Raw genomic sequence first — 18,095 nt, 5'->3', positions numbered from 1 at the left:
GTTAGGAACTAAAAAACGTCAGTTGGCGAGTTGTGCTTCCGGTGTCACAGGTCAACTCGTCCGCGAAGAAACAGGGATCCAAGAAAATCGACGGACGCTGATTGAAAAAAAAAGAAAGTAATAGAAATCATGGTTAGTACGTCGTGATATAATGTTTATAGTCCACGTGTTCGTGTATTCGTGAAGGACATTAGCATGCAAAAGTAAAGCCGTTGTATTTCAGCGGCTCCAGTGTGTTTATGCGGCTGAATGCTCTCTTGCTAACGTTAGCATGAATGTGCGGAGGTTTACAGTCGAGCAGCTGCAATCTGACTGAGACCGACTCGGACAAATAAAACACAGATGTGCCGCTAACTCCGGAGATATGAGTTCTTTTGTTAGTTACTGTACCGCCGGGCTACTTTCGCTCCTCGCTGCAGGTCGATGTTAGCGAACCCAACTAACCTAGGTTAACTAGCTGTTGGCTAGCTGTTAATCTAACTTAACGTTAGCTATATAAACGCAAAGGTTTGATATAACCTAGCGTTAAGACTTCTCTGACTTGTCGGGGGAAAAAAATACTTTTTGTTCAATGGCTGCAAACATATCTTACAAATATACATTTTAAAAGGAAAATTACAACTAAAAGGGCTTAACTCATCATTAGTTCACTAACCACCAGAGCTCAAAACTACTTATTTCAATAGGTTACTGTGACCAAACAACTAAAATCACTATGTTCATATTTATATAATATAGAGCGAAACAAGCAGGTCTTCACATCTGTGAATATGTGTTTCATTATTCGACTGCATGACACATTTGCTGTTACACCTGGAAGCGAGACAACAAAATGAATGTGTGTGTGTGTTTCCTTCAGTCTCACACCATTCTGCTGGTGCAACCCACCAAGAGGCCCGAGGGAAGGACATACGCCGATTATGAATCTGTCAACGAGTGCATGGAAGGTAAGCTGATGTCTCGTGCACTTGATTACCTGAGCGGAACATTTCTGTAAAATGTCCGTTCTAGCTCGAGTCTGTATCGGTGAAGAGTTGACTTGTATCTGTTAATATTCACTGATGACATGACGGGAAATAATTTGTATTCTGGGTAAGATGGTATAAATAAAACCACCCGCCAATATTCTCATTACTTATCACAGATATTCTTCACAAATATTACATATCTTAGTAATTTAATTGAAAGTTGTTCATGAGCAGCTGTCAAGCTCATGCAATATGAAAGTTAATCAAAATTAAGAAATTATATGAAACTCATCTGATGTAGTAATTATTGCGTACACACTGTTACTTAAGAATATGCTTGTCATATAATTTTATTTTTTTGTCGAGTCAATAGAAAAAATGTTTAGCATATATATATATATATATATATATATATATATATATATATATATATATATATATATATATATATATATATATATATATATATATATATATATATATATATATATATATATATATATATATATATATATATTTCCTTTTGATTAATGTACATTTGGGTGAACATGTTTTACATCGATGAGTATAATAATCTGGATCTTCTGTCTCCTGCACAGGTGTGTGCAAGATGTACGAAGAGCATTTAAAGAGAATGAACCCCAACAGTCCGTCGATAACGTACGACATCAGCCAGCTTTTTGACTTCATCGATGACCTGGCTGACCTCAGCTGTTTGGTGTAAGTTTGACAAGGAAACTACTTACTATGACGTTAACGATTTAGAAAATGCAGTTTCAAGAGTTGTTGTTGTGCTTATTTGTCGTAATTTAAATGGTGTCCCATACAGTTTCCACTTATTGTATTTAAGTCATGAAGATGATTTTACAGAAATTCCTCCATTAGTCAAAACATGCCCTCCAGGATACTCTGCGTTGTGTACAGAAGCACAATATGTTTTCTTTCCCCACTGGATAACAGAGCATTAAGTAAAACTGATATCTTACAGAGATTTTAAAAGCCTCACTTTGCACTCTCATGGTGGGTTCACCGTGTTGGCCGTCCCAGACCAGTCGAGGGAGTAGAAGTTCACTTAAAATCCTCTGACTGCATTGTGGTCCTTAACTGGAGCACAGGAATTTTGAAAAATATACTACAATGTAGATTGAGCATATTTACTAATAAATGACACTGTGTACATTGTACATCATAATTTAGACACTAGCATTTTTGTTAATTTGGGTTATTCCATTGGGAGGTTCAAGTCTGTGTGTATGTATACAAGCAACCACTCTGCTGAAGTGCCCTTTTTCTTTCTCCCGGTTGCAAACAGAAACTGAGACAAAGTGTCTCTTTAATGTTTTTTTGTTTTGTTTGTCTAATTAAAGAAACTGAGCAGTTTAGCCAGAAATAAATCTAAATCAAGTTTTTCATGCCGTCTCAGGTATCGCGCCGACACACAGACGTACCAGCCGTACAACAAGGACTGGATCAAAGAGAAGATCTACGTGCTGCTTCGCCGCCAGGCCCAGCAGGCAGCCAAGTGAAGCCTCTGAGGGCTGGAGGGAGGGAGGAGGGGTCAATATGATATTACTATCTGTAACTGTGGATTGAGTAATTGGTTTTGAGAAGTTTGACACTTTCTTTTGTTTTTTTTTTTTTGTTTTTTTTTACTCAAGGGGTATATTTTAATGTTTGCCTTATTAATAAAGTTTCATTAAAAAACTTTTCTGAATTAAGTTTGTCTTTCTTAAAATGAATTTAGAGTTCCCTTTTTATTTTTTTAAATAGCTGGGCCTTGTAATCATTTAATCTTTTTTTTTCATTTATGTATTTTCTATTCTGTCACCCGATCCACTGACAGCAGAAAAGTGCTACGAAGGATTACAATTTGTTTTGCCGTCTCGCTCGAGGTAATTACCAGTTTTTGAAAGAGCATTTTGAAATATTGACTAATTTCACTACCTGGAGACATTATTTCCAGTTCCCTGGACATTTAACCTAAAGCCTGAAATGTGTCCTTTCTGTTTTTTCTCCCGTTGCTCTTGTTTAAACCTATTTTATTCCTCACTCTGTTGTTGACTGTAGATTTGTGTCACTGAGGATGTAAATGTGCTTTGTTGTTGTGCACATTTCCTCTTTTCCCACTCAATGCAGTGACAAACAAGCAAGTCTCCAAATTATTTGTTTTTCTTCTAACTGCGCATTTGAAGATTTTTTTTGATTTTATTTTTTTTATAAATTTCCTGGTTTTACAAAACAGACTGTCAGGGTGCAAATTAGATTAAAAGGAGATTCTCTCTCCTTTGGTTTCAGCCTTGTCTTTATTTAGTTTTTTTTTTCTTTTTTTTTTTTCTTAAGCCATTCTTTTCTTTCACCCTTTCTTCCTCTTTGACAGAGTGCCAACTAAAGAAACTTGGTAATAAGGATGGACAGGATACAGTGATTAAATAAGCAAGTCTGGAAATCTTGTTTTTTTTAATTTCCTTGAAAAACAATATTGTTTGCTTTCTCTCATTTATTTTGCACATGATAATCCACTTTAAACACTGAGGTGGTAGATTGCCTGGAAATATTTGGCTTTCCAAATAGACGAGATCCTCATTTCTATGTCCTCTGTTCCTTCTCCCTCTTTAACAGTTTATATACAAGTGTTGTTTAGGGTGATGTGCTCGACATGGTAATTCCCTCCTCTAGGCACAGTGCAGTGGCAAATTAGCACTTCTCTAAATATTGATTTTTTTTTTTTTTTAAACCACTCTCCCTGAGAAAGTATTCACAGTTCTCTGGAGAAAATCAATACAATGTAGGAAAATAAAGCATCTGTATCGGGGATGAAAGAGCTACGCGCACACTCACACGCGCGCACGCTCGCATGTGCGGAGTGTGCCGCCGCCTGACGCAGCGCAGGAGGCGGACAGCTTCCTCTCCCGAGTCTGGATCCTCGCCTCCTCCAGTTGTATTTATTTCTCTCTCTCACCACCTTTGTGTTGTGATCGGCTCTCCCAGTCTGTTTTCTCACACCCGCCCCGGTACCCCCCCCCACCCCCCCATCCCCCCTCCACCCCTCCTCCTCCTCCATCCCACCCTACCCTACCCCATCCACCGACACCACCACCACCCCCTCTCCTCCTTTTAGCATCTGAAAAGACCACTGAGTGAGAATCGATGGCGCAGAGGCCCGCTTGACAGGACAATAAACCACAAAGAAGGGGTGAGTTTTTTCCCCTTCTCCCTCCTCTTCGGTTGTTTTCTTTTTTTTTTTTTTTTTTTTGCGGGGTTGAATCGCGGAATTACTCTAATGGCTCAACGATGAGGGAACCGCTCGGGGCTGGCAGCGTGGAGAGGGTATTTTAACACAAGGCATCTTTTGTTACCGCGATATGATTTACACCAGGCGTCAGCTGCCGCGGTCCGGCTCGGGGGAGGAGGAGGAGGAGGAGGAGAACACAATAATATTAAATGTAAAAAAAAAAAAAATAATCACGGGAAAAAAAAAAATAATAATCAGGAAAAAAAAAAAAAAAAGAGCACAAGGAGAAAACAAGCGTCTCCGCGTGCTGCATCGCCTGGGACATCAAACACACGTTCACCTGACGTAACCTGCACACCCACCAGTGGACCCCCGGTCCCGCTATCGCCGGAGAATCGCGTGCACTTGCCGCTGCAGGTTTAGATGAGGGATGTCGTCTGCCTGGATTTCATTGGGCGATGCGGTACCTCGAGGGTGTTAATGCGGTTGTCGTCTTGTAAACAACAACAACAACAACAACACAAAAAACAATGTCAGCGCGATCGGAGAGGGAGGGTTGGTCTTGTTCATTTTAATCAAGGTGCCTCCCCTGGAGACGGAGCGCGAGGTAGGAAGTAATGTTATAATTGGGTTCAACTGTTCCGAGCTTTTCCCTACATTCCCCCTCCTCCTCCTCCTCCTCCTCCCGGCCATGAGTAGAGGACAAGTCCCATCCAAGACGCAGGGGGAGTCGTCTATTTACAGCCGAGGCGTTCACGTCTGCGATAGACATAACAATAGCTTCCATTTTTTTCTTCACCCCTCCTCCTCCTCCTCCTCCTCCTCCTCCTCCTCCTCCTCCCCCTCCTCTTCTCATCGGCATCAGGCAATAATCGATGCGATTATTGGTAAAGGAGTCAGTCCGGCTCCCCCTCATGTAAAGAGTGCTGCACAGCCTGAGGAGAAAACTGATGAATCATGTATTGATCTGGTGTCTCACCGCTGAGAGGAGAATGTGTTTTGGCTGCTGGTGACCTCAAGTGACCTGACAGCGTGTGGTGGTCTGTGTGTGCCACCCCCACCCCCCACCCCTCTCCTCACCCTGCAGCTTCTCCACGTCGAAGACGCAGCGATGCTCCAGCAGCAGAGGGAGGACCCGTCTCCATCCCGCCGCCTCGGTCCGGCATCCCTCCGCCTCCAGTCACTGAAGCCCGGCCACGACTTCCCATGAGGCCACCACCAGAACTCAGCTCGACCGCTCTGTATGGGGCCTCTCACATATGAAGTAGGTTCACGTCGCGGTCCGGGATGATGACAAATCGATTCATCACGTTATCTTTAAAATGTTCCCAGCCCGTGATTCCCATCCGGCGGTTTGGGACTGCGCAAGTTTCATAATGCCACAAAATAATCTTAATTTTAAAGATGTTCTTTTCTGGATACATTCTCCTTTTTCTGGTGTCTTGAAACACTTAAAATGAAACAATGAGAGAAAATCCCTTCTCTCAACGTATTCGGCCAGTAGCTGCAATTAGGTGTCAGAGGTCCAAAAGGTTCGTGGATAAAAGTTAATACTGAAGCCGTTTCTTTTCCGATAGTCCATCAATCATCTCGGTCGATTATCAAGCAGAGAATCAGTCGCCTGTCTTACGCCAGGATTTATCATTTGTCTCCGATTTATATCATCGCAAATTGTATTTCTTTGGACTCTGGACTGTCGGTCGGACACAAACAAGCTATTTAAAAACTGTCTGTGGGAACTATGTGACGGGTTTCACAGCTTTCTGGCTTTTTATAGATCAAAACGTTTGATTGATTGAAGAAATGTACACACAATCAGTTTATCTTTAGGTCTACAGGATAATAGACACAAAACAGAAAGGCACATAGTATACAACCCTCCATACACACATTAATATATGCTTTAGATGAGGGCTAATGATTGTGATTGCCTGTGACCTGAGAGATCTAATGTCAACTGTAAATGAAGGCCTTCCAGCCTGGATCCCAAGAGGAGGATCTTAAATCCAGACGCAACCGGGAGGTTTTAAAAATAAAAGCAGCATATAAAGATCATTTAATCGATGATGAAAGTAGTTGCAGCCATTACAAACGTGTGCTTTTCCTTCACCGATTCATCCTTCATAATTTAAACGTGATTACATGTGTCCTCCTCTTCCTCTTAGTTGACATGGAGGATGAAGATGGGACTTGTCTACTTGATGTTTTGTGGTGAGTCTGTTTGACTCTTACTGGGATCCAACAGAATACACTTTGTCCAGATGATCAGAAGTAATCACTATTAATAAATAAACTGGACAGGGTGTAGGACTTAATGTGGTCTAATGTCCTCTGGTACTGGTATTTAAAGTGCTGTGCAATGTTCAAAAGGATTGAACTGATTTTAATTGGGATTTCTCTTTGTCTTCGCAGTGACCCCCAAGCCCTGAACGACTTCCTTCATGGGACCAATGAGGTAACAAAGGAGTCTTAAATAGAGAGGGACTCAAATCATTTAAATTAAAAAAAAGAATCAATAGTGCAAATGATACATTTCGAGGTGGGAATGTTTCTTGGCACACAGTGGTGTGCGATGTGTGGAGGAGGGCTGGCGGTGTGAACAGAGCTTCGTAATGTAACACTGCGTTCATTTCTTGCCGCGACTTTGTGAGCCCAACCTAAAAAAAAAACAAATCGACTGGTTTCATCCCACCAGCTGCAGACTGAAGACCTGCTCATTAGCTCCTCCTCTGGGGAGCCCTCCCTCTTCACAGATGCCCCGGTGAGTGTCTGGATCCACAGCCAGCAGCGTCACAACAACCAGCCTCTTCCCCCAGGAGAATCGTTTTCTTTTCTTCCTTCTGTGCTTGAAACGGCTTCCTGCTAATAACACAATTCTCCCTTCTTTTCTATCTCCCACCATTTCCTCCTCCAGAGCCCCATCTCTTTGCTGGGAGATGGCAGGGATTCCCCAGACACACCTCCACCTGGGTGTGTGGACCTGTCCTTCCTGGAGGAGGTCCTCCTGTCGTCACCGGAGGGCGGAGAAGACCCACAGGTGGAGCAGGGTGGGACGCCCGCGGAGGCATTCGTGGCAAAGAAGGGGGAAGTGGAGGAAGCGGAGGAGGCAGAGGTGGCATGTGATATCCTGCAGCAGAGCCTGCAGGAGGCTGAGATCACAGAGCAGACCATGGCTCTGGAGGCAGGGCTGGCCCAACCTGGGGACAGCCTGTCCCTGTACTCACCTGCCCCTCTCCTCTCCCCACCCGCCGTGCCATTCATACCCAAATCCGTGACCTTGCCCATCACTCAGGCGTTGCCCAGAGACACCCAGGCAGCAGTGGAGCCTCCCCAGCCCTCCCTCCTGGCTGTCGGGCCGGGCTGCCCTTCTCTAAAACCCGCCGCCCCTCCTCAGCTAATGGGGCTTTTGCCCGGGAATGTGTTCGCCGCTGCTTCACCAGAGACCTCCTTCTCTCTGAGTCCTGCCCAGGCGTCCAGTATGATCATCCACAAGGCCGTTCCCAGCGTGACCGGTCGTCCCCTCATCACCCCGACCCTGAGAGCAGCAGCGGCGGCGGGCCTCGTCCTGCAGCGCGCCCCTTTTCCCATTCAACCCAAGATGCCCATCAGTATTCAGCCCAGACTGGTTCAGATTAGCCCCAAGCCTTCTGGGCAAAAACACACACCAGGTCTTACATTTCTCCCTGGGACTGCTTCACCAAATATTTTACTCTCCCAAACTCCAGGCCAAAAGCCCGCGGCTCCGCCACCGCAGGCCTCGCAGCAGCTCCCCAAACCGGTCAGCCTGCAGCTGGTCAACCAGGGTGGCTCCTTTGTGCTCCAGCCTCAGGGACTCTTCCAAGGCCAAAACCAGTTCCTTCTTCCAGGCCAGTCCCCTGTTACCATCTCCCAGTCTGCCAGTGCAGCTCGACCGCTGCTGACCCCCAGTCACCACGGCGCGTCGCTCCACAATGTGAATCCCTCCGCGGGGCATCTGGTAGAAGGCTCTCAGATCCTCACTGTGCCCCAAAGACAGCTGAACTTCAGCCCCATCTTCACGACCTCTTCAGGGCAGCTAGCGCTCCGCCAGGCCACTGTGCTTTCAGGACCTTTGCAGCTACAGTCAGCGCCCCCTACTGTCTTCCAGATGCCAGCACAGCTGGCTGGAACCTACACCCCAGGAGGGCAGGGCCAGCGTACCACCCTGGTCCACGGTCCCGCTCTTGGAAACCACATTACCTTGATCAACAGTTCAGGGGTGCTGCCCCCAGATCTCACTTCCATCTCAATCGTCAACGGCCCCTCGGTAGTTCGGGGTCTGCCTTTTGCTGCCCGGGCTCCGGTGCCTCAGACAGGAGAAGGACAGCTGAGCCTCCAGCAGGCTTCTGTGGTGCTGCTGCCAGAAAGACCCATTCAAGAGGAGAGGACCGGCTCAGAGGAGACGTTCCACCAGCTATCGCAGGTGAGCTGCCACTTCTGTCTGGTGCCGATCAAATCTTCTCCCGCGGTACATGTTGTTTTAGACGGTGTTTCACTGGTTTGGATCTATTTGGCTCCATGTTGCCGGCGTGCATTGGTTTCCTTTTTATTTCTGTGCAGTATTAAAATCAGTGAAACTCATGTCACTTACTTGGCTGACGTAGTCCAGAACATCAGCATCAGTGAAGTCTGCATTAAAAAGATCCAGCCGAGAAAATCCAGCCCAGTGTTGCCAACTCTTTTCCGATGAAAGCAGGAAGCAGCACCGGCTCCAAAAGTTGCTAAACTATAGCGAGAAAGTCGGCAACACTTCGGGCCTCCTTCCAAAGCCACGCCCCCAAAAATCAGAACATTTTTATTCATCGTTTGCTGTCAGGATGTAACGAGAATTTCAACAAAAAATATTGATTTTTGTTGAAGATTACCAACCCCGTTTTTAATTTTGTACAATATTACATTATTGTAGTAAGGTACAAGAAGATGAAGATCAGTCCTACACAGCCTGTGAAAACAGTCTGTTTTGTCATCTGTGGCTCTCGAGGGCATCGATTCAGAATCAGAGAAAAATCAATAACAATGTCATCTTCGCTTGGGCTTGATGAAAAGCACTCAACAGAACGTCTGTTACAAACTGGGAACACAGTGTTTGAGAGACGTGAGAAAAGGCTTAATGAAAATATGATGGAGTTGCATTATGGGTAATCATGCAGACTTGACGTCCTCTATGATGGATTACACAAGTTTCAATTATGTCTCGGAGGAAGTCTAATGGTGGGAACACCTGTACAGCTTTACAAGAGGTCAGAAAAAATAGCTGAATCTCACTAAATATACGGATATAGCAGGCTGTCCTTTAACCTCAGTGTTGGCTGTTCGATCCCCGGCTCCGACTGTCCGTACGTTGAAGTGTCCTTGAGCGAAGTGTCTCGGGTGTCCTGTGTACGCACGGCCACACCTCAATGTGTGATGTTCACAGGTATTGTTGATGTGAATCTTTAACGCCTCTACTCTGATGTCTTCTTGTGTTGGCTTGCTGCAGCCTTACGGACATGTCCTCCACCACCTCTCGGTGCAGCCCACCCCTGCAGGGCTGCAGTCCTCCTCTCCTCCTGCGGTCACAGTCCTGCAGCCTCCCCCTGAACCCCCCGAACCACCTCTGGACCCCGAACCAGCTGTGGAGATCCCTAAACTCTTGATGGCCCCATCAGTCATGACCCAAGTAGTGGAGGAGGTGACCCACTCGATGAGTCAGAACGAGGCCTTTATGCAACACCTGCAGCAGGTGAGAGCTTCGACACATTCCTGCAGGTTTCTGCTCATTCAGTGCATGTTCAAATGCAGAAATCACACTGGAGGATCACCAGGTGGCATTTCAGCATGCGCCGGCTTGGTCACGCACTATCGAGTGTGTTTGATTTGTGTCACTGAACGCGTTTGCCGGGTGGCCAATTGAATCTGTAATTGATTGATCCTTATTTTGAATGCTTTATTGTGCATTCAAAATGCACACACACACACACACACAACATGCATAATTTCCTGTGTCACCTCTCTGGAGCTCTGCCACACCAGCAGCTTCACAGTGTTTCACGCCAAAGCGCCACTGGTGTGATTTAAAATAACGTGCGAAGAAATTGCCTCCCATTGTGATGCAAAACAGAGGTGCAAATTAAATGAAGCTGCTTGTGTAAATGTGTGAACTCCATTTAGCTGCTTTGATTCCATCTTCCTGGTATTGCAGACGCTGGCCCTTTAATTAAACCGTTATTGTTGTTAGTAACACCTGTGCTTTTCCTACTATGAACAAAGAGTCAACTCAAAGTGCTGTTAAGAAGTTAAAGAAAAAGGGAATAAAGTTAAATAATAAAAAATAGATATAAAATGAGTGTCTGTGCAGCACCATTGATTAGCTGACCGCCCCCCAAAGGATCTGTGAGATGTATCTACATTTTGTTATTCATCTTCTTTCTTCATCATTTCTACCACAGCAAGCACTTAGTTCTCCCATCACATCTGAACTGTTGGTCGGGTCGCTGCCAGCGGCACCGATGGAGTCGCTGGCCTCCCCGGTGGCCAATGAGAGAGAGGCCCAGGCGGCCTCGGGTCAGGACGCCCGCACCGCGATGTCCGACCAGTGCGTCGAGGCTTCCCCGCTTCACTCGGACCCAGCGGACGCTCCGCTGATCTGCTCCCCCTCTCCCATCCAGGACACAGAGAGACCAGCCCCGCCCAGTTTCTCCACTCAGATACCTGCCCCTGGACCTGAGGGTTCAGTCACGGCTCCCCAGTCTCGCATCGAGCCCCAAGTCCAGTACCAGGTCCCTCATCAGCTCCAGGCCTCACAGGCCTTATTTGCCCAGAACCCGGTGCAGATAGAGCCGGCTGTCTCACAGACCCGGACCCAGGTCCAGGTCCAGCCCTCCGTCTCCCAGCCTCAGTCCTCCGTCAGCGCTTCAGTCCACAGCCCCCCCCCTCTGCGTGTCTCGGTGCCTCATCAGCAGCCTGATCCCACAGCTGCGTCTGCCCGTCTCTCCGAAGGAGGAGGCGAGTCCGCTGTCCAACAGCACACACAAATCAGTGAGTGTCAAATCAAATATGACACCGGGCGGCTCGTTCCAACAATAATCGCTTTACTCCTCACCATCACTGTAATCATTGTCATTATTATGATCTGCAATACAATCATCTGTCATTATTCTCCGCCCCCCCTTCTTTTTCAGAGCCAACAGCTGCCTTGGTCGTGGAGAGTAAAGCGTTTACTCTCGATGTCCATCCGCCCTCTCCTGCAGCCCCGGGTGTCCAGGCTCACAGGCCCCCCCCCGCCCCCATCCAGACCACCGGCACCAAGGTGAGAAATACAATGTGTTTCCTCATGATGTCAAAAAGATATTTAGATATTTTTTTAAAAAGTATTTTAAATGGCTGAGAGTCCTTTTATATGAATTGTAAATAATGTAAACAAAAAATAACAGAATATAATACATGTCGTATTAATGAAGACGTTTAAGTTGTTATTTAAGTGTCCGAGCAAAAGTTTAAAACCCAAAGATATCAAATATACAATCAAAGACAGCAAAGATTTCACGTTTTAGAAACTGAAACCTGTCAATTTCACGGCGACACACTAACCGATTTTTCTTCTGCTCTAATTATATTATATAACTGGTGTATTTTGTCTTCCACGGAGAACAAACGGGTGTTAAAATGTCTATAATGAGTCAAAACAATTTCCCATCCGGATGAAACGGAATTGGCTGCGGTATTGAAATTATTATTTGTTAAATGCAGCCAACGTATTATTAATGACTTGAAACCGCACCCCTGTCTCCGTCCTTTGATCTCATCCAAAATGTCTTGTGGCTGCCAGCTGGCAGATCCTGCGGAGCAGCCGAGAGACGAGAGGCTCACGCCAGCGACGCGCCGGCACAGGTGAGCGTTTCTGTGAGGAAACAGCAGCAGGAGTTCAGGTCTCACGTGATCTCGTTTTACACATCGATCCGTCGAATGTCTACATGAAGGAGTAGAAAAAGCAGCTGAAGCCAACGCAAACAATTCAAAGTGCAACACGAGCGTGTGGAAACATAGACGAGAAAGTGTGTAATCACAGAAGTCGAAAGAAATGTGATGAATAGATTGTTTTCTGCCGTTGACAAGTAGGATTGAAAGTAAAACGTTTTTACTTGTATGCTTCACATCAACATTTCACATTTAGTAGTAAAAGATGACAAATAGGAGACCAAAGCCAACCTTGAATTTGATTTAAAACCAAATTACTTTATAAGAAGTCGAGGGATTCTTCAGTGTTGTACTTCTGCATATAATACGTACTACGAAGAAGCTTTCTAATCAGTCGGTTAATTTATTCATTTATCAACAGCTGGTTTCACAGACATGGATTAAATCTTATCCTTCAGTAATGTTTCTTTAATCCGAGTCCTCTGGGATTTATTTGACTGTTTCTACACATGCTACTATTTACTATCTTCAACAACTACTGTGAACATACCATACTGTACACGTAAAAAAGAAAAGAAAATTGTATTACAGTTTTTCTCCTTTATATATATATATATATATATATATATATATATATATATATATATATATATACAAAAAAGGAACTATGCCGATAACTCTGCAAACTTGAAGCTCTTGCACAATTAAGCACAATTAAACAGTTAAAACCCTAAATCAACCAGCACTGAAAAGATCACACAATGTCAAAAATAGAAGCGGTTTCCATGTCTTTTCATTATAACGTAGGTCTTTAGAAATATTGTGAACATAAAAAATACATACAGCCTGTATTCAGAAACGGTGCATTTAAAGGGACCGTTTTACAGAGAGTAAGATCTTTTATTTTTTAATAAAATAACGTTACGCATTTAAACAAATAGAAACCCCAAATGAAATGAGCTTCATCTGTCCCCTTCAAGGATTGCCAATTTAATTTGTGCGAGTTTTGCAAAAAAACTAAAAGTACAAAACCAGCTGGCACGTGGATTATTACGTAATCAAAATCGACTTCTAACACCTTTTTATTATTGGATGTTGTGCCCTCCTAAATAAAGTGCCTGACTCACACAGACCGCCCAGAGGACCAGCGGCACCGCAGCGGCTGCAGTCAGCGATAGAGAGGAAACTCAAAACCCACGAGGCCGTGTCTTATTACTCATTACGAGTCTTTTTTTCCTTGCGTTTCTTCAGGTTCCAGCAGCAGATTTGTTCGGACCGCGCGGCGGTTCAGACCCCGTTCGCCGGCCCGGCCTTTCCCACGCTGAAGGACGCCGTGAAGCGCCTGCTGCCGTACCACAGCTGCGCCGGTCACCTGCCCACGCAGGAGGACTTCAATTTAGGTTTGTGAGCTTTGGTTTGATTTGACTGACAATGATTTATAAATGAATAGATTACATAAATATAGGTGACAGCAGCAACTGAGTTCATTTAAAAAAAAAAGAACATATGCAGCGAAACCTATTGAAGATATCAAAGGACACAAGCGTAACATGAATTATGGACGTGCTTCTAATAACTATTATAACCTGGGTGATACAGAATATATCTAGCTTTGAATACAATGTGTCCACCTCTGATATATGATGCTTAGTGTTACGTCTAAATGGTGGAGTGGAATTTACAATATTAACACTGACAAACAAAAAGCTTCCGTCAACCTCGAAACTAAATAAAGAAATCAAGCTTAAGTTGTGACGTTTATCACTTTGTTTGTCAGATTTGGCACAAACACCCACTTGGACTGGTGGTCAAGGGTCAAAAGGTCAAGGTCGCTGTGACTTCTTAAAACACGGCAATGACATACAACCGTGAACTAATGATTATCAATCAATCGATTAAAAGTGATTGATTAGTGAAAAGCAAACGGCTTTGTTCAGTTTACGATCGCATATGACGGGGAAGATATTTGGTCATTTTGCGTGCAACAGACAGTTGATGAAGACGTTGATGTTTCTCGGCCCACAGTGGACCAGGAGTTTGACACCGTGTCCGGTTTCCTGCTGAAACGCACCAAGGACATGGTCAACAAATACAGGCAGCTCCTGGTGAGAGAAGCCCAGGTGAGAACACTGCTTCCTGTCTCTGCATCTACCGAACAGCTGACTGTCCGGTGAATATTCCTCTGAGACCAGGCCTGTTTGGAGCACATGGAGACCAATGTGTGTGTGTGTGTTAACTAAATGAACTGGTTTCCACAGCAGGAGAGTCCGTCGGCAGAGATGGTGATGCTGGAGCGTCTCTTCCTCCAAGCTGAGCGATGCGCTTTAGCAGAGGACAGACGGAGAGTCCGCAGAGACCCAGGTCAGAGTCCACCACCATCAACAACCATCAACACCTACCTTTACCGTGTGTGTGTGTGTGTAAATGTGTTTTTATGCCGTTTCAAATCCCAGAACTGAGACCAAAAAAAAAATAATTAATGAGCAAGTTTTTCCTCCGTATTAATTTATTTGATCCTCGGAGCGCGGCACTTAACCTCCATGTTTGAGCCAGAATAGCTCCCAGGTGTGAATGTGTAATTAAGCCGTGTAAATGTGCAGCGGGGTCGTGCTGAGTGAGACTCTGCATGGTGACGAGAAAATGACACGCGTGAGGTTAAGCTGAAATGAAAGCAGGGTTGTTATGTTAATTAAAACGAGTTGGAAAAGGGGAGCGAAGCTCTCGAAAACGGTTAAATGTGTGAAGGTATAATACTTATAATAAAAATTCCAAGTGAATGTAATTTGCGCTGCACAATAATTAACATTGGTGCAAATGGGTTTCTTTTGTGACAGTCATGCGAATGTAGCGGTTCAAAAATAACAGTTTTGTTGAAGAAATAGAAATTGACAGCAAAAGGCTGAAAGAACAGGACTCAAAATCATCGAGGCAAGTTAGTCCTCATCCGCAGCAGGAAGTGGAGGCTGGAGATGATATGGCAGAAACTCCAAATAGGTCAATGATATATATATATATATATATATATATATCAAAATATAGCATGTTTTCTGTTCATTTAATAAATAAATAAATACATGAAAGCACCACATGGCTCTTGTGTAAATTAAATACTTGCCAAATGAAAAGTACTAATTGATAAGTATTTCAGACATTGTAATTGTAATATTTGATTTCATCACAATATGATTCACTTGAAATCACACATTCTCTGTATAATCTAGTCTTTTTTGAAGCACATTTCGCTGTAATACAACCTGACATATCTGAGATGTTGACTGACTGACAGACGAGGGGATTTTAAACCTGCTTGCTCGACATGTTTGTCATGACGACAGCTTTAAAACATGAAAGAATGAGCGATGTTTAATCTTCTGCTGGTCTTCCTCCCCTCCAGAGTCCTTTATGACGGCCTTGGCTACATCAGCGTCTTCCCCCCACGGGGCCCCCTCCTCCGGCAGCCCCTCGTCTCCCCCAGCCTGGACCAGGCTGTCCGACCGGCCCCCGGGGCTGAAGACGTACCGCTCCAGCTCCCGCGGGGCTCTCCGGCTCACCATCAAGCAGGAGTCCGGCTCCCGTAAGGTGGTTCACAACTCGGCCTGCGACCCGGGACTCAAGAGGGACCACACGGGGCAGCTGACCAACGGCGGCGGAGCTGTGAAGGAACGCCACCCTCAGGCCCCCAACGGAGCGCCGCGGCGTCCCGAGCACGACGAGGAGGGGGGCTCCAACGGGGCGGTGCTTTGCGACGCCGTGAAGGATGTCCCACAGGCGGCACCCCATCCCAAAATAAAAGCCCCAAACCCTCTTTCTATGCCAGAGCCACAGGTCGGTTGCTTCGAGTTGCCTCCCAGAGATGTCAGCGGCCCCAAACTGAAATGCTACAGGTTGGACGAGTCGCCTCGGCCAGAGCCGCGGTTCAGCCCGCCGCCGCCGCCCCTCCAAGAGGACAACATGCTCACTGAACATCTGCAGAGTGCCATCGACAGCATCCTGGAGCTCCAGCGCCTGCAGGGCCCCTCTGCGGCCCCGACCAGGGCCACGTCAGGCCCTTCGCTGGACCATGCCGTCACCAGCATCCTGGAGGGACACCTGTGAGGTCATGATTGTGATTGTGTGAAAGAAGAGAGCGGAAGGGGGAAAACGATGAAGAGGCACTACAAAGAGATGCATACCAGACCACAGCACTATCTGGACTCCCATAGATTTGTTAGATACTTCATTTCAATGTACGTTTGTGAAAAAAAAAAAAAAATCTATTTGAATAGGAGCTCTATTGTTTCAGTGGTAGTTAAGTCATTCAGAGGTTTACGACACTGGTGTGACCTTCATCAGCATATAGTATATAAGTAATAGTGAGGATACCGACAACGTGGAGTAGACTGAGATTATTCAATAGTTTTTTATAAGATTTCTTTCAAAAATGTGAAGTTTCTTTTAAATAGTGCCAAGCTTCCAGGGTATTTATTTTGATAATCTGTGCCAATTGTGTTTCGCATTGAGAAAGGCAGCAAGTGTGTGTATGCGACGAGTGTGTGCGTGTGTGTGTGTGTGTGTGTGTGTGTGTGTGTGTCTTTATTTGTGTGAAAGCATTGCATCCTGCCACGGGACCGTACATGAAGCTCCCGCAGGCTCCATCGTCTCGGCGTATCGAATGAAACTCCAAAGAATTTGTGACTTGCTACGTCCTGAATACACCAGCAAACGTCCACGTCGCGTCCCTTCCCACAAACTGGAGTCTGTCCTCGTTAAAGCAGAAAGAAACCTGAGGGGGGGGAAATTAGGCAGAGTCATTTTGTTGTTGTTGTTGTTTGGACCCTTGTTGTCATTCATTGCTGGAGTCTGACTGGGAAATGATTCTAGTTTTCAGAGAATGTTTTTCCTCATACTTTATGTATTAACACGCAAGCAATAATGAGTTGGGGTTGTTGTTCAGAGCAGTGGTGCAGTGAGGAGGAGGATGAGGAGGAGGAGGAGGAGGAGGAGGAGGAGGAGGAGGATCTTTGCTTTGAACTTTGTCTTGCTTATCGACGGGCAGATTGTTTTTCAGAGAGATGCTTGTTTCGTCACCGCGTAGCTTAGAGAGAATGTCCGAGGGTCACTCAACGGCATACGTGTCCAGTTTGAGAAAGAACCACCTGCAGCTGTGCTCACTGTCCGGCCTCTCTGCATCATCAAACAGCCTTTGACCAAAAAAAAAAAAAAAAAAAACTAAACAAAAACAAACCTAGAGGAATCATCCGCTTCACATTTACAATTCCCTTTATTTTATTAACGCGTCGGTTTGAAGCCCGCTTTACAAAGCCCGAAGATTTATTCCCACGCAGCCATTTGTTGAGCAACATCCTACGTTAATGTGACAATCTTATCGGTCCGTGTGGAGATGTGAAATCCGTTCGTGTGGGAAAACATACGCGAGAGAGTCGAGGTCGTTCGGTTCGGTTGCACGACTCTCCCTCGTGAAACATGTGCAAAAAAAAAATTCTTTGTAGATGGATTTGTACCTCGAAGGTGGAAATGTTAAAGCTGCAAAATGTCTTTAATTTTTGTAATATAAATTGAAAATTTTAGCTTTTGAAGAAACCGTTAGTGGTCAAAGGGTTTGACCTGCGAATTGGAAATGTTTAGAATATGCCTTATTGTTAATTCAGTGTACCTTTTTTAAGGAAATGGAATCTGCAAAGAAAAGATCCATGTGTGATGTTTTAAATGCTGTAACATCTGGTGTTCTGAAATGTGAAAGTGACCCGTCCCTCCAAATGGGAAGAAGCAGAAAACGCTTCCAGAGTTTTGGGGTTAAATCAAACAGGCCTTCTCATTTTTTTTTTTTTTATATGTGAACTTGTCTTTTGTTGGAATGAACAAAAGGAGTTATAATATGCAGTAATTTAGTGCTGAAATCCTCTGCAGTAGTTTGGGTGGACACACACACGAGAAGATTCATGAAGCACTAGTAAACTCTTGATACCACAAAAGACACAAAA

General features: G+C 45.0%; 2 protein-coding genes across 2 annotated transcripts; both read left to right on the top strand.

Annotated features, from left to right (window-relative positions):
• The first annotated feature begins 20 nt into the window (after positions 1-20).
• Positions 21-2,682, top strand: LOC117751365 (enhancer of rudimentary homolog). The gene is made up of 4 exons (XM_034563177.1): positions 21-132; positions 860-947; positions 1,568-1,688; positions 2,392-2,682. Exons 1-4 carry the CDS (start codon positions 130-132, stop codon positions 2,492-2,494), a joined length of 315 nt encoding a protein of 104 aa, XP_034419068.1. The 5' UTR covers positions 21-129; the 3' UTR covers positions 2,495-2,682.
• A 3,688-nt stretch (positions 2,683-6,370) lies between these two features.
• On the top strand, positions 6,371-16,209 carry si:ch211-168d23.3 (BRD4-interacting chromatin-remodeling complex-associated protein). The gene is made up of 12 exons (XM_034525612.1): positions 6,371-6,411; positions 6,613-6,655; positions 6,896-6,961; positions 7,115-8,641; positions 9,698-9,940; positions 10,647-11,235; positions 11,379-11,506; positions 12,026-12,087; positions 13,366-13,514; positions 14,140-14,234; positions 14,373-14,475; positions 15,509-16,209. Exons 1-12 carry the CDS (start codon positions 6,371-6,373, stop codon positions 16,207-16,209), a joined length of 3,747 nt encoding a protein of 1,248 aa, XP_034381503.1.
• The last annotated feature ends 1,886 nt before the right edge of the window (positions 16,210-18,095 follow it).

This window comes from Cyclopterus lumpus, chromosome 22 (genome assembly GCF_009769545.1).
Source record: "Cyclopterus lumpus isolate fCycLum1 chromosome 22, fCycLum1.pri, whole genome shotgun sequence".
In the NCBI taxonomy this organism is placed as follows: Eukaryota; Metazoa; Chordata; class Actinopteri; order Perciformes; family Cyclopteridae; genus Cyclopterus; species Cyclopterus lumpus.
The sequence above is the reverse complement of the archived record's forward strand: the minus strand, read 5'-3'. Positions and strand labels throughout refer to the sequence as shown.

Bases quoted from the DNA above. Each gene is read 5' to 3' on its own strand.
- LOC117751365 (XM_034563177.1), top strand. The intron at 948-1,567 runs GTAAGCTGATGT...TCTCCTGCACAG, and splicing joins TGTCAACGAGTGCATGGAAG to GTGTGTGCAAGATGTACGAA. The intron at 1,689-2,391 runs GTAAGTTTGACA...ATGCCGTCTCAG, and splicing joins GCTGACCTCAGCTGTTTGGT to GTATCGCGCCGACACACAGA.
- si:ch211-168d23.3 (XM_034525612.1), top strand. From the start codon at position 6,371: ATGGAGGATGAAGATGGGACTTGTCTACTTGATGTTTTGTG. The intron at 8,642-9,697 runs GTGAGCTGCCAC...GGCTTGCTGCAG, and splicing joins CGTTCCACCAGCTATCGCAG to CCTTACGGACATGTCCTCCA. The intron at 12,088-13,365 runs GTGAGCGTTTCT...GCGTTTCTTCAG, and splicing joins CCAGCGACGCGCCGGCACAG to GTTCCAGCAGCAGATTTGTT.